Genomic DNA, 25,055 nt, shown 5'->3' on the forward strand with positions numbered 1-25,055 from the left:
ACATCATTTACCAACAAAACATTAGGTTACATAATAATCACGAGTTTGCCTATTTCCCTTTTTATCGATTTTTAATGATAAGTTACTTATCCTTGCTTTTTTGCGCCTACACGTTTACTAATGTCACGCATAGGAAGGAGACGACATAAGCTGGCTGTGAGTGGTCGGTCGTCACTTGTTGAGGCGGGGTGGGGCCTCTACATAGCACAACAAACAGTTACTACACACACGGCGCAAAAGGTAAAATACAAAAAGTTTTCCCAGCGAATTCGCTTGCAAAAATAAAACTGCAAGAAATTTGTATAGTTCGACATGGGCTACATAGGATAGCAAATTGCAACAATTGACTTTATCATTACAGAAAACTGTTCATGAACATAAAGTGCTAATACGGTTGATAAAATATGTCCCTTAAGCTATGCATAATGCCTTTAATATTAAACAGTTAGTGCAAGAATAAAGTGCAGTTGGATAAAAACTAAAAAATTTCAAACAGTTGGCTAATTTTAGTGATGTAAAAACGAGTTCCAAAATTACAGCTCCATAAAAAATTGTGACTTGAAAAAGCAAACATTTGTCTGTCACTTTCAGTAAGCATAAAACACTTGAATTACGCAACGAGCACCAAAATAGTTCACAAACAAGCAAATAGAACATGTTAGCGTATAGAAAATCACGAAAAAGGCACACTTCAAATCAAGCACGTAAGGAATTGAAATAGTTCAAATGCACACAAGTTGTCAACGAGTTAAGAAATCGTAGCACGCAAAACTGAAACTTCGACAGACGCTTTGCAAAACAATTTGAAATAGTATTAAAGATCTGTTAACGACCTGTGCTGTTTTTGAATTTCAGTTCATTTCCTCCTTCGGTTTGGTGACAAACGCCCTCCATACTGCTATTTTGCCATCTTTGGACGACGAACCGCTGATGACGTATCTAATAATTTAAAATCATGGTCCAATTAGAAATTAATAAACGACGAAGTAAACTTCTGACTGCTGATTACGATCTATCTTTCGAAATTTGTACCTGTGTTAACTGTTGCTCTGTCAACTGATTTAAAATATGGGGATGTGGCAAAACAAATAGGTTAAAAAAGCGTCAAAAGTTAGTCATCTAATATTATCTATAGTGCATCTGTAAGCAAACATGACTTAAGTTTAATCAAGTTTTGTTTGAATTATTTAATCTGCATATAGTCACTCTTAAATCTTACCTGTTTTCAACGTGGCACAATGACGTCACGCTTGCGTCATGTGCCTTGAGCACGCGGTCTTGACACAAGGTGTCGCTGTTGAGAATGGTGATGTCACCGATTGAATTCCCAACCCAAACCTGCGTGGCAGAAATCGTTTTATCTTTTCCCTGAGAAATGGGTTTAATTAAGTTCGACTCTTAAGTAGGCTATATGCAGACTTTGTGTCTCCATAAACACATAAGGGAGACGAACCGATTGTTATATGGGTTCGGTCTGGGTTCACTATATATTACTTTTGGGGGTTCGGTTTAGCCTACGTTTGTACAACAAATTATGTTTCGGTTTCGTTGCAAACTATCCGAACTTGTTCAATTCCGTTTTATTTATTTTTTGTACTTCCTTTTATGAAGGCTACACGGCCTCCTCAAACTACAAAAGAATTTTGACTGTGCACTGTGCAACACAATAGATGTTGAATTAATTCGTCGTTTTTAACACGCCTTGTAGCTGCTATCTTGTTTGAAATCAATACTTTTGGTGGTGGAGATCACAAAAAGTTATTTAGGCTGCAATTTTACCAGTTTCGGTTCAACGCCAAACACCGGGTTCAGTTCTGACCGTTCTAAAAAGTTTCTCTGGTTTAGTTCCGGTTCGACTCCTGCATATAATACTGTCGATTGTCCACTTACATTGGTTCCAGATTCCATGATACAAGTGATAGCAATGTCGGAATCGATGCCAAACAAAATTCCATTGCACTTTGGTATGAGTCGATTGAAACGATCATGAGTGTGAAGATTGGTGTCGGACGTCAGCGTGCCGTCATGGAAACTTCTTCGATGCCAAACGTACAGACATCCACGCGTGTCGCCCACCCATATCTAAAGTTCAAGTGATTGAGCTGAATGAGCGTTTATATTGTGTCAGAGTTGTAAATCGGGCCGGGATCGGGCTTAGGTTTCTTAAAAAACGGGCTTGATTCGGGCCTGACTTTACACTCTGTGTCAGTATTTTTAACGAGGTAAGTAGCCAGTTGTGGGACCTGACTTAATGTCAAACAGCACCAAAACGCCTTGTTAAAGACCAATTGTCTATTGCGTTTGTTGTCTTGGTCTTTCCTGAGGCTTCAATGCTTTCCGAAAACGTTTCGGGCTTTAAGGCACACTTTCGGGACCCAATTTCAGGCCCGGTTACGACTCTGGTTTGTATATAGCACTACTTCCAAATCGGTTCGATGTCAAGGCTTTTTAATGTTCCCTATAGAATCTTCAGTGTCTTTAAAAAAATAAGCTGCTGACGATAGAATAAAGGAGAAATATATAGTGACTTAATGTTTTTCAAAAACTAAAGTCAATAGACATAAGGTTCATTATAGTCTTCGTCCAACAAACTGGGAGATTCTAGTTTAAGTACAGGATTTGAGCAAATGCTCGTGCAATTGTTCATCAGTGATATGTTATACCAATATATGAGCTAATCACATTAGACTAAAGGTTAGTGTTTTGTTGTCATATGAATAAGTGGCAGTTTTCCTTACCTCGTTTTGCTCTGTGCATGAGCAACACGTTATTTGGGATTCAAGAAACGGAGATGAAAAGAATTCACTAAGCGTTAATCGTTGTCTCATCTCTCCGTCCAAAGCGTACAGACCTATCGAAGCTTTCGTACCTAAAACAAATAAATATACAAATCAATCATTTGTTAAGCGTGTTTCATCGGCGACCATTAGTTGGTTTGTTGTTTGCCTTATCAAAACAAAGGATCTTTATCAGGGGTAAATTTACCCAAAAGAGAGGGTTACCCACTCCCCCAAAATGTTTCGGGGGAAATATTAAGTTAGCAGGGTTAGTCTGTTGAAGAAATTAGGCTTTAAATTTATTTTTGTCAGTTTGTTAACTTACAGCAACATATTGTGGACTCGCCCACGCAGTCGGCGGATATAAGGGAGTATGGTGGTTGTGCAACATGGAAGGTTTTGCTTGACTTTGTCAATTCCTGGTTCCATACGATCACCTCGCCGTCACTAGAGGCGCTCACGACCTGCCTGAAAATGAATTCTTTTAATCTGTTGTTTATAATTCTATTTGAATAAGAACTTTACACAAAACACAGTTGAAAATGTAATTAGAACAAACCAATTTATTCTTCTAGAGTTAAGAAATGGATGCAATACCATACAATGAAAAAAAAATGTTTGTTTGTTTTTCTATTTGAATAGGGAATTTACAAAATCATCGTTTAAAGCGCAATGAAGAGAAACTAATTTGTCTTTCTATTTAAATAGAGGGCTTACAAAAAAAACTGTTGCTTGTTATTCTATTTGAATACGAAATTTATAAACAGCCTAATTTCAAACGCAATGAAGGAAGAACTGTTTTTTATCGAATGAACGGGAATTGACTTGTGGCTAAAATCTAAGTGTCTCGATATTAAAAGAGTGTAACACTTACTTTCCGCATTTGAATATGGAAACAACAGGTGCCGAATGTTCGTGCAGAACCCTGGATTTCTTCATGGTGTCAGTTCTGATGACGTAAATGCTCTTGTCAGCCGCACCTACCCACAATTCATTGCGCTGCACGACGCACATTGAACTCTGCATAAACAAAAATTTATAATTATGATGGGGAAAGCTTAAATTTTGGTTGGTTTCTGGTTTTTAACTGTTTATCATTAAACTACGCCAGTGATGAGAATTTAAAAGGTGGTAGGTAAATTGTCGTTTAACTGGGCTTTCTTAAACCAAGAGAGGGATGCTAAGCACGTGGCCGACTTATGGGGGCTTTAAAGCATTTGTATGTAATGAGCAACAGTTTCTTACCAGCTTGGAGTTGCAGTCCTTGATTGGACGCGAGTCGAGTGTCCACTGGGTGGTGTCAATGAGTCGTATCTTGTTTGATGCGAGCGCCACCCAAACACGCGGGATCTCATCGATTCCTGAAACAATGTTTTGTGAATGGGTCGTTTTAAAAGCGTGGGAATTTTAGAATTTGCATTTTACCTGCAGACGAGTATATGATATTGGTGATGCTGGTTTTCTTTGACTCTTTTGGTGACGTGTCGATGCGCAGGAGCAGCATCTAGTGGAAGAAAAACGTGTGAACAAAATGTATGACTAATTAACATTAGATGCGTTAGTAAAGTTAAATCATGTGTCTGTATATGCTAGAAAAAAGAAAAAAAAACATCACTATATAAATCTAAAACTTTTGGTGTTCTTGAATCGCGCCTACCTCGTCGGTTTCAAGTGGAACAGCTCTAAGTTGTCCGGATTGATGAAGTTTTGTGAAGTTACAAAGTTTGGTCACCCATTCCAGTGCTACCTCCTCTGTCATAAACCCTGAAACAGATCAGGTCGTTACTAATTTTTATCCGAGAGACTGGTTCATTTTAATGACTGCACATTTCAAAACTTTTTTATTGGTTTTGCAATGGCCCTTTTTCTTACACAAACGTAAATAAAGGTACATTATGAATTCATAGAAAAAAATGCGCGCTAAGTAAAAACACGTCAGAAACATTACATTGAGATTCGAACCCACAAGGTAAACCCACATAACACAAACAGTAAAAAATTGGTAAAACCACTACTTTTTACCTTCGTCTTGCGCAGACTGATAAACAGCGTCCGCGATTCCTACATTTTGTGCCGCCGCTCCTAAGGTCATCGCGTGGTCCTTCCAGTCTGAAAAGTACAGAGTTAGACTGAAGCACCATTTGGGAACAAACAATGCCAAAACATTGAATGTTGGGCGGTACATAGTAAGTTAAGTGTCTCTTGGAAGATGGAACCTACGTTAACTTTGCTGAATATGAAAACATGTCCCTCCCCCTCTTCCCCCCCCCAAAAAATAGCATAAAACCTAAAAAACACATAAATTTCGCCTCAAATTGGAATCGTGCTTCCTTATTCAAACAACAGAAAACGCGTTTCTATATTTAGCATTATACAGTACTGAAAACAAAAAACAGCAATGGTCAATGATCATCGGCCTGTCAGAGGTTACTACTTCATTGCTTCTCAAATTGACTAGGTTTTTACCTCTGGATAATATCCGACCCGTTTTCATCTCATTGATAAGATTTCTCCACAATTCACACTCAGACTTCAGACCGACTTTGAACGGAATTTCGTCTGAAAAATAAAAAAGTTTATTGTAGTAACTTTCAACAAAAACATATTTCAGCAAAAAAAAAAAAACTTTTCCACAACAAAATATCGTGTTGCTGCTACATAACTGCTGGTAATCTTAATTTCAAAAGGATCATGATCCCTACCCCTATGTAACCATGTGGCTTTATGGTCTAATATATTTTATATTTCCCAAGTTTGATTTAAGAGGTTGGTTTCCAAACATAAAAATTTTCGGCAGTCGAAACTTCGGGCAATGGAAATAATTGTCACGGAAATACCCACAGATAATCACCCGTGATATTATAACAGCGTAATACTGGGTTGTTAATGTATAAAACAGGGTTAAAAGAATTTGCAGTAAACAGATGCAAAACTGGCGACAGCTTTTATTGACAGCAAATTGCACAAAAACTCCTTGTAAGAAACCACTGACCTTCACATTTGACGGAAAGAGCTGTTGTGCTGTGGAATATTGCTTTCAGCTTACTTAGCTTAATATCGCGAACCTGGTTGAGACGGATGATGTGCTTGCATTCCTGGTATGATTCGGTCATAAACAGCAACCTGACAAATAAACATGTACAGTGCAAACTATAAAATGCTGAGTAATCCCTTCAGGAACATGTTTGGGTTTTATGTTTTGCTGAGTAAGCATCAACATTTACAGGTTTAAAGCCAGTCGATGTCGCCATAGAGTTTTTGGCAAGAACTTTTGCCGTAGCCTTGGTTAGGCTGTAAAACAACATTGACATCATATATATATATATAAGCCAGTCAATGACTTGCGTTTGAAAAAATCTATGGAAACACCACAAAAATCCTTCTATGATGTCATAACTATACACTTGTTACTCAACATGAACTGGTTACGTAATAAGTGACGTCATCACAGTTATGGTACCTGCTATTCGGCATTCTCATACATTTTACTTTTGGAAAATACCATAAAAAATCTAGTACACAAATAAACTTTCACTCACTTTCTTGTGGTCAGAATAAGTCGGCCTGTGCCCTTGTTTGACGAAACCACCGATGAAACTTTGAGGAGTCGTTCCGAGTCTTGTAACACACCGAGGTTCGTATTACCGGCTGAAAGGAGACTCCGCAAAGCTACTTCACATTCGTGACGAGTCTGTGAATGAAGCAGCTTGGTAAACATAAACTGTAAAACGATATTTAGAATTGAGTGATCCTTATTTCATATAAATTAAAGCAATTTTACGTTAATAACAAACAAAGTAAAACACAAGCAATTCAGATTTTATTTTTAACCACGAAACGAATGAAAATCCGCACTAAAACAATTGCTATAAAGGCAACCAGCAACTGTAAGGTTTGTGGCATTGTTAAATTAGCAAATTTTGGTTAAAACAATTTTTGGTCAATCACCTGTTTCCACGTGTGATAAAATGATGCGAATATTTCCGGGTCAATCTCCTGCGTAGAAGCCGACAAAGCGCCGAATACGCGGTCGATGACGTCACCATCGCTCGTAACGTCACTTTTCTCCAGTATGCCGGCCAACATGTGTTTGTCTACAAGTCGAAAATATAGGGTCGAAATTCAGGTGATTTTCTTATCCAAAGTTTTCTATGATGCATTAAAGTATAGGGGTGTGTAACCTGCGACCTGAGGCTAAATTCGGCCAATTACAACATAGAGCAGTGGTCTCAAACACGCAGCCCGCGGGCCGCGGGCCGCATGCGGCCCTCCCAGGGTTTTTGTGCGGCCCGCGAAGTAACTTTTAGAAGTTGTTTTACTGAGGCGGAATACCGTGTCAGACCAGTGAGTTTACATTTACATGATACAATCATTCTCTATTAGTGGTATATGCAACGTTTTAATTGGATGATAGAAATCTTTAGAATCAGCAATTGCGATTGTTGCGTAATATTTTTCACATTGTTGCGTCATTGTATGCCATTGTTTCCACACAAAGCAATAAAGCACAGTTGCCTCTTTCATCATTATATATATGTCTGTTACATATTACAATATTGTTTTTTTTAATGTAGTTAATACATTAATGAACATTTTACTTTTTAATCATGCAATACGTTTAATGTCCTGTTACACTGTAACAAATGTTTCGATGGTGCGGCCCTCGACTTACTCAAAAGTTTGTTTTTGGCCCTCAAACTTGTTTGAGTTTGAGACCCCTGACATAGAGGTTGTGCGGCACCTAAAGCTGCCTGGGTGTTAAATTAAGTGCGACCCTCCGAACTATTTCAGTACAGCGCAAGTGAGCAAACCCATTATTTTTTGGGGTGAAGCAGATCTATGCGTCTTTTTTTCCGCTACCTAAAAATGCGGGTAAAACCACTCGCACATATAACTGGTTGCTGATAATTATTATAATGTGTAAAGTCAAGTTATGTTAAATACATGTGCAGACCACGATCTAATCATGTTCAATGTATTTTGTCCATCAGCATGCAGTAAAGGTTGCATACCCCTGTAGTATATAGTAAGTCTTATGAAGAGCAGCAATTTCGACTTTAAAAAATTACGCAATTTAGTTTTTAAAAACGAGAATGTACCTAGCGGGTTGTAGGGAAGTTCGTCGTCGCCATAATAGAACGACTCGTTTCTTGTTTTCTGTTCGTTTGTTTTATAGAAGTCATCGCCCTTGTAGTAAGCTTGATTGCGAAACGTCTGCAGATCTCGTTGCGACAGAGACGCCACTATTGTCTTGATTGTCCTGCGAAAAAAATCAGTGTTGTGATTGGCTGGTCTGCTCACGTGACAAAGTGTAAGGAAGTCAATAGTAGCGTATAAGGTATAAGATGATGGATTTTTAGTGGTTTGAAAAATTTTGAATTTTACAACAAAAGAGTTCTATCAAAATGCTCTGTTTGATGGAATATTTAGGCTCGCAGTTTGTGTAGCTTAACTGGCAGAGCGCGAATCCCTGAAAGGCTTCAGTCGTGGGTTCGAATCCTTCCGTAGGCTACAACTTTTTAGCCTGTGTCTTGCCATATGGGAATGCTTGTTGATCGTCTAATTCGGTACGACGCCTTTAATAGGCCTGGTGTGCTATGATTATTAACTTAAATGATAGACATCATACACATATGTGACGTAATAAATATAATTCCCAGATTTGGTCCATTCAGAAACTAAGGTCAATCAACAATGTAATTTAGAGTCAGAATATAGGTGGGAAATTTGAACAGGATGTGGTTGGACTAATACTAGAGGAAATGCAAATTTATGGACAAAGAATAAGAGGTCGGTTGATTTAGTGTAGTAACAATCAAGTTCGTGTAATGGCTAATATTATCTTTAGGAGCTCTTAGTTTTATTAGAAGACAGGATAATTTAATCTAAACTTATATGCTAATTTTATTCTATTCTTTAACTTTCTTCGAATGGAACTAAGAAAAACGTTTTCACAACACATATCTTCCCTGACGTTGTATGGGTTTATGCAAAATTAAGCAACAAAATGGGCAAACAACTGCTTACTTTTCTGGAAACATCCTGTAGTCCTCTTGGGCAGTGGCGTGCAAGTCTTCAAGTCCCTTTAGGTGATCTCCTATTGCCACTAGGTAAAGGCCGCGCACAATGAGACAGGCCGCTCTACTTGTGGACACGTTTATTTCAGGGTCGTGTCCGTTCGGCTGCTGCTGCTGCTGCTGCTGCTGCTGCTGCTGCTGCTGCTGCTGCTGGTTACCATTGGCTACGCGCAGCTTGCCCATGACGTCACCAACAATCTCAGCGCATCGACGATAGAAATGACCTAAAAATGTCGGGAAAATCAAAATCTGGTTAAAACTGGATCATCTCGAACTTAGTTTCGTTAAAAATGTATTTTATATTACCTGCGTTAAAATTGGTCCCTTGGACTGGAAATGTAGGCAAGTTGATTTTGTGGATATCTTCCTTCAAACTATCGAAAAGGTCGCCTGCAGAACAAAATTATAATAAACAAAAACTTTCCTCACAGATTTACGTGCAAAAAGTAAATCTAAGCTGCTTTATCTTTCAAATAGTAGTTTTTTTATGTGTAAATACCGCAGTCTACACAACTTTGAAACAGTCATCTTTAAATAGCCTATGAGGCCTTTAGCCTCGCCTATTTTAAAAGGTATCTATTTTGTATTTATTAAATATTCTACATGGTCCAATAAAACTTTGAACCTCCTAATATGCTACGTGTACTACAATGGTCTTGTGCTCCAATGTCCTACAAATCGTATTTGATACGGCAAAAAAACAAAAAAAAAACGTAAAAAAATCCGTTTACCTTGGTCATTGTCGGAGACCTTGCGTAGAGCAAAGGGGTGTGAAATGGGTGGGGCCAGATGGTTGGATCCGTTTGTTTTTATAGTTGAGTTCATTTTTACAGTCGATCTGTGATCCCCATATCCCGTAGAGTGAGGACGCCGAGCAGTTGATCGACGGAGAGGGGATGGATATGTTACCTCGCCCACTGAACGAATTTTTCCAAACGTTCTACATTAAGGGGATCATAATAATAAAATATACCACGGTTTCAAAGTTTAAGGGGTGAAAATTGATCCCAAAAATGTTGGACAGTCCCGAAAAAAGATCTTCGCTTTGGAATCAAACAGTTATCTGTGTGAATATTATACAGACGAACACGGATAATTGCATATTCCGTTTAATAGCATATGATTTGTGACAACATGGCGTTATACTTTTTAGGTTTTTGTATTTGATGCACTGACGTTGCATTACGGGTGCCTTTATCAATATGTAATACACATTTCTACCTATACATTTTGTATGAGAGCAACAGTTAATATACTTTATAGCAAATATTAAATGCCAAAAAATTTTTGGAGAGGAATTTATTCTTTACTGGATATTCAACATTTTTAAAGATTAATGTTGCGAAATTTCGCATTAAAAAGTGAAAGTGAACTTTAATACACGGAACATGATTTGTTTACGTTTTAAGTTTGGAAAAAAATAAACTTACCGGCGTGCCATGATAGCTTTGGCCCCTGTCCTCTTTCTTCTTTCCTCAGCAATTCGACTGAATGTGTCTTCGGTTCGTCGTAGTCGGTCTTGCACGAATCGCTTGAACATGTAGGTCTTGCACACCTTTAAAAATGCTCAGATTGACTACGTTCATTTGAGAAATTTATTGTTGGGTGTGGCCGCTTGCTTTCAAAGTTAGTGTTGCAACATTCACCACTTAAACCATTTCAAATTGGGGTTTTGCTCAAATCACTGCTATTTAGCCGCATTGTGGTTCAAGTAGTGTTGGAATTGAGGTTTTGGGTAAACTGAAGAGATTTTTTTTATTGATTCATTTCAAGTTGAGTTGATAAAAATGCTTTAAACGGCAACTTGACAAGTTTTATGACTTTATTTTAAGTTAACCAGCTAACAGAGAAAATTGTATAGATTTAGTGGGTGTTAAAAACCACCAATGTCTGTGTTGTGTCCTGGGCAGATAAGTGACGGCATACCTTGAGGTAGAACGGTAAATCGGATGAATTGACGGTTTCCATGAATTCGTCAGTTCGGAACTGGTTGATTTCATGGTCAAGAAAATAAACAGAGTCACTGAAAACAAACGTTTTCGTCAAGTGAAATTAGACTGAAATACAAACGTGTGACTTTTTTATTTAGTTTAACGCCAAAGTTAGCTATTTTTGTCGAAAACATTGCCCCTACACCATAAACAGGCAAACATATTTTTTAATCAATTTATTACAGCAAATTTTAAATCAATTATTTGTGAGTAAGGTAAGATTTTCAAGGCCACGGTGCCAGCATAAAATGAGTGTAGGCCGAGTGTAACGTATCGATTAGTCTGAATCAGGAGGTTATAGTCGGTCGTAACTCACCCGAATAAATCGATCATCATCTCCATAAAAATCTGTTGGATTTTTTGGTTGTTGATTGATTTCCTGCGAGCCTCGAGTGTATGAACCTCCTCGATGGTGACGGGAGTGGGTGAAGCCAACTCGTGTACTGTGTTGTGGATTTGAAGTTCTGATAGCCTTGATTACAATACGAAAGGCTCGAAGTTTCAATATAAGTTGCTATATGTTGGGGTTAATCAAAACACAACTTGTATAAGGAATAGATCGATGTAATAAGTTGCATGCACTGATTGTGATGACAGCAATTGTTGAAGCGTCTGCACTGAGATGTATTTCCTAATATTCCCAATACAAGCTCCCTGACAGTATGTTTTTGATTAAATCACTTTTTATGCCTGTGCTGTGTATGGTGTTTCTATTTTGTTCTTGTTGGTGCAAACCCAAGCACATTACCTGAACTGAAGTATTGTAGGAGCTTATGGTCAGCTGTCTCTCAAGAAATATTACTAATCATCCTAGTTAATCGAATACTGGGTAATCTTACATTTCGTTTTATTGCATAGGTGTTGTAAATGATTTACAGTGAATCCCAAGTTTATTGATTTTTGAGAAAAACCTCGTAAATTGTAGTTGTATGCAAAGATTTGGAATTGTGATTTATCGAAACCGTCTGGTCCACTGTTAGTTTATGTTATCTGCATAACCATTTACGGAGTTTCCTTCTGACTCTTCCATGTTGTGTTTACATGGTTTTGTTGACTGCTTTAGCAAAATGTCATTTATTGGGCGTTTGGTGTTAATGTTACACCCACATTTTTTTTTAAAGTGCCAAAATATTTTTTTGTACCGTCTGAATGTAAACCATTTCGGCAGCTGAAAATCTATTTAAATCAATATCTCCGCCTTTCAAAACATGTAGATTACAAAACAAGAGAAACCTAACCAATGTTTATGACCTTCATAAACTGGTTATAAATAGAACCGGATAAAATATATGGGTACAATGTAGGGCTCAACACAGCAAAACAAGACCTACCTGTGAAGCACTTTGTCGACAATAAAGTTAGGAAAATAACAGTCCAGTTTTTCATCGATGCTCTTAATATTATCCTTGCTGTTGGCCTTTCCAGTTTTTATCCAATCATAAGAAGCACACATATAAGCCTTGCCTGTGTCAAGATCCACCACAATTTGGTCGTTCTCAACCTACAAAAATATTTAAATTATCCGTCAGATTCACTCCTTATTAGGGTAAATTGTTGAAGTTTTTAGTTTACAGCTAAACGGTTATAAATAGGGTGTAGAATGGTAATAAGTACCAAAGCAAGGGTTAGAGATACAATGTCAAAACAATGACAATTTTGCCTTGTTGATGAAGTACAGTCCTAATATCATTTGGAACATTCATCAAAACATTTAAAACGCCACTAACTATGTAAAAAAGCTATTAATTTTACTTAGTAAATATTTTCTGTAACTAGAAGGGTGGCTTAGCACATATTGCCCTTGCATATACACTATAACCTATTTTAAAACATAAATATATTTCCTATGCTTATTTTGTATTGGGTCCCATATTAGTCACCGTCTTTTATAACTTTAGTCGTTTCTGCAGGCAAAAACTCATGGGTCCCCACACATGCAAAGTTGAAAATAATGCAATTCAAGAGATAACCATGAGAAAGTCGGGTGTTGTAAGGTAAAACACAGTGATCGGCACTGGGCTTAAATAATAATGCTATGTAGAATACAAACTATAAAATTAGATTCACCCCAGATATTGTTTGAAGTATGTCCTATTTAACGTTTTAAAAAACTGACCCATTTTAGGGGGCTAGTAGGGTAACTAATTGGGAACGACACACAAATTAAAAAATATATAAAAACCACAATGACTCAATCAATAGTACCGCAAAATTTCAGCCCAATCCGCCAATGTTTAAAATTTCGACCACTAGTGGTGTTTTGAGCAACAACCGTTAATGTTTCTGACGTCATAGGGCTGTTAACAAGCCCCTAACTGCCATGGCGCAAAAACGACCACCAAGCAACCCACCAACGAGCAACATACAACTGGTTGCCCTTGTAACACTATTGCACCAAAGAAATCTTTCGTTTGTGGTGCCCAGTAACATACAAATACGTTTTACACTTTAGGGGCTTGTGGGGTAAATGTTAGGACTACAGGGTTGAACACAACAATCGACACCTATAAATGGCATACTTTTCAAGAAATCCAAATTTTAGCCAATTCTGACACTGTTTAAAAACTCACCCATTTGAGGGGGCTAGCGGGGTAAATACTGGGGTTATCAACAAAAACAAAGTGGGATGCACATCTACATGAATATATCTACCATCTGTGTAAATTTCAGCCAAATCCATCAAACATTTGATGGAAAAACGAGTCGGACAAACTTTGGGTAAAAATACCCATTTTAGGGGGCTAGCGGGGTAAATACTGGGGTTATCAACAAAAACAAAGTGGGATGCACATCTACATAACTATATCTACCATCTGTGTAAATTTCAGCCACATCCATCAAACATTTGATGGAAAAACGAGTCGGACAAACTTCGGGTAAAAAATGCCCATTTTAGGGGGCTAGCGGGGTAAATACTGGGGTTATCAACAAAAACAAAGTGGGATGCACATCTACATAACTATATCTACCATCTGTGTAAATTTCAGCCAAATCCATCAAACATTTGATGGAAAAACGAGTCGGACAAGCTTTGGGGGGGAAAAAGGAAGAAAAAACAAGAAAAAAAACAAAACAATTCGAGTAAAATCAATATGTGTGATTTTTTTTCCTTCAGGGAAGGGGACCCATAATTACTGCATTTTGATTTACGCCTTTTAGCTTTTTTGGACAGTAGCAAGTAATCGGACAAAGGTTTGTGGGGTTCAAGAGCTTAAAATGTTAACAGCCACCGCCTTGACTGTCATGTATGGTGAAGCGTTTTTTTACCAATGCCTCTTTTTGGTCTGCGTTCTTAACATGAAATTGTTTGTGATTTGTTAGATTTACAAGAAAACAATAAGTTGCACTAAGTTCGTTCTCTCATTCCGCCAAAGACGGATTTTATTCCTAGCATTATGTAAAAAACCTGCGTTGTATTAGTTAAATTCTATCAGAAAGTACGTAAGCATGAATTAGTTTGGCGTGCCTTGAAAAATCACGTCGCGTGCCAACATTGGCGGTCAAAAGGACAATTGTAAAAAAATGAAAAAATTAACTAACGAAGCCTTACCTGTTCAATTTGCTCCTTGTGCATGCCGTGACAACCCATGAGGAAAATCCCTGGACAGGCAACAAAGTCGATAATTTCGGAGAATAGAAGAGGGACGTATTGGTGGGGCCACGTAAAAGGTCGTATGTAACAGAGCAGGGCCTGTGTAAAGAGGTACAGTTTGTGTGGGAGGTCGTAAAAACGATTTGCAAAATTGTGGCGCAATTTAAAACCACTTTGTTGAATGGTGATTCGCAATGTTGGAGGGTTATGCAAGATTTTTCAGAAGATTACCTTCACCAAAAAAGCTTTAAAATGTTGTAATTGTTTTTAGGTAATAAGCGTTTAATTATTTTTTTAACGTTCTTCAATACTGCAATGCTTTTAAATATTTTTATGGTAATTTTAATCTTTTGTTACATCATTGTCTGTACCAATGGAAGTGGTTTTCAGAATTTGGGACAATTCCTACATCAAATTAATGAAACTTATATTTTATTGAAAGGTGTTACGATTACTGCAGAATATTTTGTTTGCGACATGGCATCATTATTTTAGGTCCCTAGATAGCGTCTACACAAATTTAGCGCTTAGCTTAAATCATTTGACCGCAAGCTGAAAGATTTTTAAAATGCTTTTAAACCTGTAGAACTAGACCATATGTTCTTTTAAAATAACAAGGCGTATGAGAAAATGAAAGTATAAGAAAAACATGAATTCTGAGCAAAGATGACAACTATTTTGACCATTGTCCGACAGATCCGTTTGTAATGCGCTTGCATTGTTTGCTAAAATGCGCGATAAGGTTACACAGCAGTAAAATTGCTCGTTAACATTCAGGTAACCCAGACACGCGTCTGAGGAAAAATACTGTTGCAAATTAAATCCCGTTTATTGTCAGTTTATTTACAAAAATAAAACGCATAACATTTTATTGTCTAGTACTCTAGTTGCTGGACCGAAAAAATACATTAAAACAACTGAGTTATTCGTTTCAGGTATACCTGATGATGGGCAAACAAAACAAGCCGAAGTGTATTTCGTTTCAGCTTTTGAAATCACAAAACACAACTTACCTCCATAACAAGTGTTATCAGAGAATAATTTTCCGATATAAATACGAGTCTTTGCTCGAGAAGTATACAGGCCAACACCTAAATAACAAAATAGATTTGTTTTGAACAAAGCAATTAAATAGAAACAATTACAAACAATACAACTAATTTATAGATTTCAGAGTAGTAAGAGGGACCGGTCTTTTCGGGTCGGGTTTGGGCTTTGTTTTTTAACAAACGGGATTCGGGCCTGAATTTACATTCTGTGTCAGTAATTTTATAAATTACCTACCTAAGTAGCTATTTGCTGGATATGACCAGATGCCCAATCCAAAACGTCTTGTAAGACCATTGTCCATTGTGTACAATTTCTTTATTATAGGCCTGTCAATCAAACTTGCGTGCCTAAACGGGTTTCCTAAAAACGATTCTGGGTTCGGGTCGGGCTTACTATTGGGTTTTTATAGGGTTCGGGCCGTGTTCGGGCCCGCTTATAACTCTGATAGATTTGACTAAAGAATCCATACTCGCCAGAAATTTACCGTACAATCATCTAAAACATTTGAAAACCGGTTTTAAGAAGTTCATATTTGAATACCAAAGAATAAAAGTTTTGTTTCAAATTCACCTGCAGAAGAGTAGCGGGTTTTCGCATGAATACAAAAAGAGGAAGGCGAAGGTCAAGATCAGTGACAAAGTTGGGTTTACCAGGTTCACAAGATGGAAACATGGTGAAGGGCCAACCTCCAAGTGTAAAGCTCTAATAGAAAAAATGCTCGTTGTTACATATAGATAACAGAATTTATAGACGAATAGACTAGCCGAAATACTTTAGAAATACAATAATCAAATCCATCATTACAAGCTAAAGAACCTCTTTTAGTGTTTATTTTCTACAGGTTTGTTATACTGTTGCGCTACATTCTGCCAAATCTTGTGAAGCTTTTGTCAGGCCTTTTTCTGCAATCTTACTTTTTACAATTTCTATAGTAGGTGAAAAATATGTGAGTTATTGCGATAAGTGTGAAAAATGACAAAATACCAAAACTGATTTTCTGGAAACGCGAGGGCTCACTTTTGCCCATTTCAATTATGCAACGTTCAGCAAAAATTTGGATTACTACAGTAATAGTCATCAGCGTGGTTTGAGTTGCTATTTTAAAAATTTCGGTTTGGTTTTGTGAATGAATTAAAGCGGAATCGAAACTACGACGGTCACGATTTAATAAAGTTTCATGGTTTTCCTCTAATTCCTGCTGTGCTTTTTAAATGTAACAACTCTCGCAAAATACTTGAAATTTTATGTAACACAACCCATGTTGGTAATAATCCACAGAAACAACTTTTTCCTTCGAAAAGCGTCAGTCATACAATAAAGGCCAACTAAAGCTACGTGGATACTTAATAATATATTACAAAGACCCACAACAATTTATCCTTACCACTTGCAAGGTTGGGGGTGGACATAACACCACGGAGAGATTTGTGACGTATTTCTCGAGAACTTTTCGAAATGATTCGGGATTTGGTAGAGATTTAATGTCTTTTAACAGGCTGTGAAAAAAATGGTTTGTTTAGAAATAATGGTATTATATCACAACTTAAAGCCCTAAAGTGGTAAAACCATCGAACTTAAAAAGCACAAAAATTACTAAAAGTTGGACGACACATTTCCACCGAAGTTGCAAGCTAGACCGTGTTTTAGGCCACAACACAGTTTGTTAGGACTTGGCATCTAAACATAAAGGCCAATTTGGGATAATTGGCATTAAGCAATTGTGCATAAAAGTGCTGAAAAAATCCAAGCTCAAGGCGGAGTTTTGTGGCAGCGAAAAAATTTCAAATTCCTGTACGCAGCACCCGTGACGGATCAAAAATGACTGTCCGAGCTGAACATGCCTCGCAGCCAAGCACTATCACTTTCTTTTCGCTGAGCGGTTGACATTGAACACAAGTGCATCCACTCGACTTATCGCATGCAGCCGTCAATTAAATAATTAACTAGCTGTGGCACAAAGCAGATGATTAATGCTATTACAAACCAGATGATTAATGCTATTACAAACCAGATGATTAATGCTATTACAAACCAGATTTAGGACATATTTAAAACCGTTTCATTGCGTTGAAGTTTAACGTGATGATACCAAGACTCTAGGTTTAGTTTTGCATACAGTAGACTATATCTTTGTATGTTACACTCACAACACAAAACAAACCACGCAAACCTGTCATACAACAGCCATCAGCAATGCAAACAAACGCCTTTGTGACGTGTGCGTGACTTTGGAAGCTAAAGTACTGGTGCCTGATTAGGTGTTGATGAAATACACGTCCACATAATTGCGTTAGCTTGGTTGACCCTGTAGCCATGGGCGCCGGCAGAAATTTTTCCAGGGGGGGGGGGGGAATTTTGACAAATACACACTTGCAGGGATAGATTACTATATCAAGTAATTATGTACACATGGCATAAAATATATGCAGTAGATTTGCGTCAACGATGAAAAATCCTCGCAAAACGAGGCTATGGAAACAACACCAGATACGTAAACAATGCATACATCGTTAAAGCCGCTTGTTTACACATTTGCTTTGACTATTCTAACTTCCTTTCTTAGAGCACTATCGTTTTTCAGTCATCACGTTTTTCGAGAAAATATTGTAATTTTGATTCCAGGGGAGGGGGGGGGGGGGGCAAGTGCCCCCTCTTGCCCCTACGTGCCGGTGACCATGCCTGTAACCATAAAACTCTTTTGAAAAATTTGAAAACATGGGAATAGGACATGGGAATAGACTATTGATTTAATTTTGAATTTATTTATGATTTTAATTTAAATGTAGCTGAAACTTACAGGTATGTAGTTCGTAAAAAGACGAACTATTGCTTGGTTAAAGACCTGAACTGTGTGTTTTATGACACATATGTAGTTGTTGGCAGACGTTACATGATAGGAGATTTTTGGCCATTTCATCAAATGCTCCCCTGCAAAACTGTCTTTAAAAATAGACCGTTGTGATGACCTGCAGGTCGTAATGAACAACCAAATGCGCTTGGTAGTTTTAAACGTGACACTGCGTTTTAATGTGCTTGTTCACAACAAGCAAGCCAATGGATCTCATTGATTAATGATTGAACAACATTGAGTAAGTATGCAGTACGTCGATTGTTTTTGTAAGAAGGATCAGAACGTTGGGGTTGCAGCAAATTTGAAACCACTGTAATATTTTGTGTATCTTTCTCAGTCCATAGAACAAACGCGCTCTTACACAATGGTTCTTTAAGTGGGCGCCAGTACAGTCCTGGGGGCGTTTGCAATTGTGCAGGGGACCCTGGGATAATCTATTTACTTAAGTAACAAAATACAGCCAATGTTAATTAAGAAACATTTGGTCTTTTTTGAACAAACAACAAGGCCAACTTGGGGAAATGCTGTTGTGAGATTGAACACTTCTGACATAATCATCCGAAGTTGATAAACTGGTGTTAATGTTTCTGCCTCAACTGTAATTCATGACAAAATGCGTATAACTTGTCTAGTTTTACGAAACACCTAGCCCTAAAGGTTGCTGGTACGGACCAATTTGAGAAAACCATAAACGCAATCATGAAGATCTGTAAACGCGCGTTATGAACGGGTTTGGTTCCGACAAAAATGCAATATCAGTGCATCAAATCGTATATCTATCAATTTTAAACTAGAATAGTGGTTTTCCTATATATTGCCGGGTTATATATACTACATCATATTTAATGATATATCACATATTCCATTTACTATGTTTATAATGGATATATATTTGGCACCTACCATTCATTAGGTCCCTATCTTTTTCCTGGCACTTTATAACCTAATTGTTTCTACAAGCATAATCTAATGGGTGCCCACACATATGCATATGCGATTTGGTAACAGTAAAAATAGGACACAATCACTCTTAGATATTTACCAATTTACTATACACATCATTTGATCTACATATATGATTGTTTTTGCAAGCAAAAACGAATGGGTCCCCACACGCGCATTTGTGCGGATTTATGGTAAACAAACATCCTGGTTATTTTTAGATTCTTAAGGACAAGCTTAACCAACTTTAGCCTTAACCCAAAAAGTTTTGTCCGTATTGTTTTTGCATCATTATTGTCATATAATGACAAAAAACAGGAAAAATACTTTTAATTTATTCTCATGCTTTGACCTTGATATTTTCGTTCAAGGTCAGTTTTTAAACACAATTTTCCAAAACTTAAAATGTACTTGACAACGTAATAAAACGACGTAGCACAGCTGCGCAAAAACAGCTGATTTCTAATCACCGACACGACTGCCTCATAAAACGTCGGTCCGGACGTCAAGCTGAGCACTCCCACTGCATTCACCCACCTTAATCGTAAACGAGTGAATTACACCATTGAGAGTTAAGACTTCTATCTGACTGAGAAAATGGTCACGTAACGACTGCGTTCATGCGTGAAGCAGAGGCATTTTTTTCTATGCGCCACTATGGTCAATCACTCCCATTGCGTCAGCTGTGCACTGAGCGACAAGCAAATACGGTCATGACGTCATACGCATCGCCTGTCCCTGCCGTGACCCCGCAGCGTTAACGTTTACAGCGCAATATCACTAACACCGTATCATCTTAATTCCAACCAATGAGAAAATGGTCAAGTGACCACTGCATTCATGCGTGAAGCAGAGGCATTTTTTCCATGTGCCACTATCGTTAATCACTCCCATTGCGTCAGCTGTGCACTGAGCGAGCACAAATATGACAGAAGACAGCATGTAAAACCATATACTTACTATTACTGAGCCGATTGCACTGAAATTTTTACCAGCCAACAAGGAGAACCCTATCCACAGCTGTTAAAAAATTCAGCAGGTTAAGTCTTGTATTTCTGGCCTCAATAACATGTGAATAAACAAACAAATATTTGGGGGTAAAGGGGTGAAAATGGATATATACAACTTTAAGTTACAAAATAGTTTAAGATACGCTGCAATGTACCAATCAAAACGTATGTAACTCCAGAAACATCTGCTTTACCAAGTATAGCCGTATTAAAAATTTCACGTTTTGGGGGGCTGTGGGTAAACCAAGGGGTCAAACGAGGTCAAAATTCACATGGATCACCTTTTGACCAATATCTATAATAAGTGTAAATTTGAAAAAGTTTGAACCATTCTTTCTTGACCAAAATGTGGGAACAAATCTGCGTTAAAAAATTCACGTTTTGGGGGGCTGTGGGTGAACTGAGGGATCAAATGGGGTCAAAATTCACATGGACCATCTTTAGACCAATATCTATAATGTGTGTAAATATGAAAAAGTTTGAACCATTCTTTCTTGATCAAAACGTGGGAACAAATCCGCATTAAAAATTTTACGTTTTGGGGGGCTGTGGGTGAACCGAGGGATCAAACGGGGTCAAAATTCACATGGACCATCTTTAGACCAATATTTGTAATGTGTGTAAATTTGAAAAAGTTTGAACCATTCTTTCTTGACCAAAACATGGGAACAAATCCGCGTTAGAAAGAAAAAAAGAAAAAAGAAAAAAGAAAAAAAGAAAAAAGAAAAAAAAATATAGACAAAAACAATATGTGTCCCCTTCAGGGAAGGGGACCCATAATTAACGTGCCTGGAAGTAGTAGTAAGGCACTTCCGCAATAATCAATATGTCACAGCTTTTCCTGTTTCAACTTTGCCACTTAGGTCAGCGCCAGGCCAGTATAATGAATCGTATACAGAGCGTAACAACACGAATCAAGAAGCACCTGTGTGACGACAACTACTCAGCCCACGTTCTTACATAATAGCCGTCCTAGGTTGCCCCCGCCCATGTAATAAAAGGGGGTGGGCCCTGCACTACTGTATTGAAGTAATGGAGTTGGGTGTTTAAGGATTTAGACACTGTTTTGTAAGTTTGGTAGGGAAATATTTAAAATGTTACAACTACCGAATTTTTGTACACTTGGAATACAAACAAATTTATAAATTTTATATTCTTAACATAAACACCTCTAAGTTATGCCAAAATCTCTTTCATAATCTATTGGAAATAAATGACCATGTACATACCTTTACAATTTTAATTAAAACAAAGTGTACCCATTTATTATATAATTATTCTGTACAAACTTGAATCAAAGTTTCAAATAAAAAACAAATGAAGCTTTTTAACTAATGCAATAATGTTTATGACCTGTGTTATGTAGCAATCTCAACTAAGTACAACATTATACTAGAATTTTTATCATAGCTGTTTTCCACAAATATTTGGAACCATAGTTTTAAAACAAATTGAAAGTGTTTGAAATTCATAATTGATTTGTGTCAGAAACCAGTTCTTTACACCTTTGAAGCAAATCTTTAAAAAGTCACTTACCATGATAAACTATTCTTAAGGGTGTCAAAGTACGGCAGACTGCTTACAAAACAAATGCACAGTGGCACAAAGCATTTGGTGGGTTCCAGTTCGCTGGCTGTCATTTCGCTATTCTCAGTAAGGCGGGTAAGTGACCCAGATTGTCTTCCACGGGTCAATCGCCATGACTTGGGTGAATTGCCCTTGAACAGGAAAGGATAGTGTTACTTTCTAAACACTATAAGCCACCCAAATGGAACATTCTCATTGCACCACTTTATTGTGTTGACATTACAACAATAGTGGTCCATTTGTGATCAAAGTTACATAATTACACAAATGTATTTCTCTCATGTACATTGCTACCTACAATTGCTTAAACCAATTTTGGGTGTTAATTATCTCATAACATAAGAATTGAACTTTTAATGAACAAAGGTTGCTGTTTTGTAAATGTTTTTGTTGCACATAAATATTAGGTACATAAGTATACCTGCACAGCATAAAAAGGTTGATACATTGTCAATACAGCAGCATAATGTCTTGATCCACTGATATCAGTAAGAACAACAAAGTGCATTTTCGATGGATGTTCTTCTCTGTAGACTTTGGAATTATCTTTAAACAAAAACACCTCTATAAAGTGCTTGTTGTTTCACAAAATTCCTAAAAACAGCAAAAAATGCACAAACCAAGCCACAAATGATGAAATGAACTCTAAGATTCCAAATGTATGTTTAGTTTTGGTTTCATGCTGAGGATATCTATTGTAAATCAATTTAAAAGTATAAAAAGTCATATACGCCCTGCAAATTACCTTTTTGCACAGCAATTTTGTAAATATTAGCTTAGCACCTTGCAAGAGTAAATATTAAGGTGTACCTGGCAGACATATGCATGGGAGATTGACCAGAAAATCAGTAGAAACTGGAACATCCTCATCTTTATTGGCTCGCTGACGAAGCTTCCGAACAGATCGAGAACGCTGGACACCCTTTGCTACTCTCCTCGGTCTAAAAAAACATTTGCTTGTGATTTTTTTCATATTTGGTATAGAGGACATAAAGAAGTTATATGAGTTTTTAGTTGCAAAGGGCTTTTTACAACATTGACTCTAATTATCAAACTCTGGTATATATTTGTAAATGTTAAACCATATTTTTAAGCAACTTTTCTGGTTGTGTTGGGTTACTGGAAGTAATGTAGTTGGAGACAAACTTTCCCCTTAAACAAGTATGCCATAAAAAATAGATTTGCTAATCACTGAAACATGGTAATCAAACTTGACAACATAAATCATGTTTATAACCATTGTATTAATGAATCTTACTTAGTAGTTTTCATTTGTCTCAGAGATTTTCTCCAATCCTGTGGGTCCGATGTTGTAGTGCCTGGCCAATAAAAACATTACCCAACTACACGGACAAAACAGCAGTTTAAAACAGCATTGAAACCATCAATTTAAGTGTTCCTACTTGATCAGCACACGTTGTGTGCAATGACTCAACTAGGAAGTGCATTTCTCATTTTATTTTTTCTAAACATAACCAAACCTTGGAGAATCAAGGAAGCCACTTGACTTGACTCTTGAGTGCCAGAAATAATGTCCAATAACTGAGCTTTAAAGTGCATCTGAAACAGTTTGTCACCATTTCCACTGACATCAGTGTGCTAAAAACACAAACAAAGTGACTGTAAAGTTTTTTAAGCCTGATCCATCTGTTTCCAGTCAAGAAATATAAGGAACATATAATTTAGCAATTCTCTTCATCTAGTAGTAAAGTTGTTTAAAATAAAATGTAATGAGTGTATAGATATTAGAAAAGGTTACAGGTAAGATAATCTTCGCAAACAAAAGGTTTAAAACAAAGCCAAATGATCACCTGAAGTCAACAGAAACAATAGAACAATAGCAAGAAATAAAAGGCATTCAATAAGGTATCATGAAATCATTTAAACAACAGAAACTACTCCAAAACCATGAACTCAAAATAATTTACTTTACCAAAACGCAAATTGCAAAATGAAAATCTTTAATCAAGGAGGCTTTCTCTTACTTCAAGTTGTCTTTGCTCCAAACCTGTTTCATCATCCATTCCTACAACCACAGCAACTTCAAGTAGTCGCCCCTGCAGACCCAGTGAGCTTGCACCCCCACTGGATCCAAAACTTCCTGAGTGATGCCTTTGCGACATGGCCCCAAATTTTTTTCACAACTACTCAACCATGTTTAGACTTTTTTGCCAAAACCTTAGAAATAGAAAAAAACAATACAAGTTCAATTAAAATATTCTATAAATTTTATGGAGCTCTTCTGGCAATTGCAGTTTTATTCTGATGTTTCGGCATCCCATAGAGGTCGCCTTTACCAGGGTAAAGATATTATATATTGTAAAATATCATGAGGAATGACCAAGTACTGAACTCTACAAGGCAAATTGGGTAGCTAAGGAATAGATTCAGGTCAAACTAGTCATCTAATAGTAAATGTTGTATTTGTATGCAAATAATAATGTAAGGAACCACCTGTGGCGTGTCAGTGTGTTTAAATTAGGGAAGAATTCTGGGTCCAATTTACATAGAACACCTAATCAAATTTCATACAATGACCAAGCACTTGTGGATTAGGCACTTTGAAGACCTAAGTTACAAAACAAGACCGCAATAGGGTTTTGTATTATACTTATACTATGTCATAAATTACTTTTTATTTGAACAAATGTGCAGATATGTTCAATTGACTCAATTCTTTTGGAAAAGCAATAACTTGACAGTTGAACCTTACATTATTATGTAACCCAAACGCCTTGTTCAGTGTTTTCTTGCAAACAATGAACTCTAAAACAGGAACTTCAAACACATTTGGGCAGTGCTGATTTGGGACTGAAGTACAAAGAAGTTTAGGCTGGTTACCTATGTTACTTTCAAGTTGGAACCGAATGTATCTACAATTTTCATTCTATAAAGACACAGTTTGAATCTTTACAACTATTCAGGGAATGATTCTCTTGCTACAACTATACAGTCTACAGACCAATCACTTCACTGAGTACATCTATATCAAACTACAATAGAGTACTTAATACAGCAATGTAATTATGTAGGACTGTTCAAGCTCACTACCTAACACAGCTTAATGTTTTAAATCTGTCTCATGACTTGCAAGTTAGCACGGCCTTTTGTCTTGCAAAAGATATTTACGTTTGTAAACAATGGTAATCAAAACAGGGTTTTCCCCACATCTTTCCGC

At 37.1% G+C, this 25,055-nt stretch overlaps 1 protein-coding gene and 1 long non-coding RNA gene across 3 annotated transcripts; one reads left to right on the forward strand and one right to left on the reverse strand.

The window, feature by feature from the left end:
* Positions 1 to 155: 155 nt before the first annotated feature.
* On the reverse strand, positions 156 to 24,052 carry LOC145205958 (DENN domain-containing protein 3-like). 2 transcript variants are annotated; one of them, XM_080078492.1, is made up of 32 exons: positions 23,863 to 24,052; positions 23,359 to 23,476; positions 23,136 to 23,196; positions 22,688 to 22,818; positions 22,299 to 22,423; positions 21,827 to 22,008; positions 16,872 to 16,983; positions 16,058 to 16,189; positions 15,451 to 15,528; positions 14,396 to 14,536; positions 12,177 to 12,346; positions 11,162 to 11,317; positions 10,781 to 10,877; positions 10,285 to 10,409; positions 9,586 to 9,794; positions 9,161 to 9,244; positions 8,805 to 9,078; positions 7,877 to 8,037; positions 6,726 to 6,871; positions 6,317 to 6,468; positions 5,770 to 5,900; positions 5,244 to 5,336; positions 4,800 to 4,886; positions 4,435 to 4,541; positions 4,203 to 4,281; positions 4,023 to 4,138; positions 3,652 to 3,797; positions 3,103 to 3,245; positions 2,739 to 2,869; positions 1,891 to 2,082; positions 1,220 to 1,338; positions 156 to 939 (listed from the first exon to the last, which is right to left on the reverse strand). In XM_080078492.1, exons 1-32 carry the CDS (start codon positions 23,998 to 24,000, stop codon positions 852 to 854), a joined length of 4,224 nt encoding a protein of 1,407 aa, XP_079934618.1. In that variant the 5' UTR covers positions 24,001 to 24,052; the 3' UTR covers positions 156 to 851. The 2 variants fall into 2 exon arrangements, with proteins under 2 accessions (XP_079934618.1, XP_079934617.1); XM_080078491.1 differs by having other exon boundaries at positions 1,220 to 1,368.
* On the forward strand, positions 175 to 991 carry LOC145205984 (uncharacterized). Its single transcript, XR_013853720.1, has 2 exons — positions 175 to 240; positions 856 to 991. It is a non-coding gene; the product is annotated as an uncharacterized LOC145205984 (long non-coding RNA).
* Positions 24,053 to 25,055: the final 1,003 nt, after the last annotated feature.

Source organism: Phallusia mammillata, chromosome 1 (genome assembly GCF_965637545.1).
Source record: "Phallusia mammillata chromosome 1, kaPhaMamm4.hap1.1, whole genome shotgun sequence".
Classification (NCBI taxonomy): domain Eukaryota; kingdom Metazoa; phylum Chordata; class Ascidiacea; order Phlebobranchia; family Ascidiidae; genus Phallusia; species Phallusia mammillata.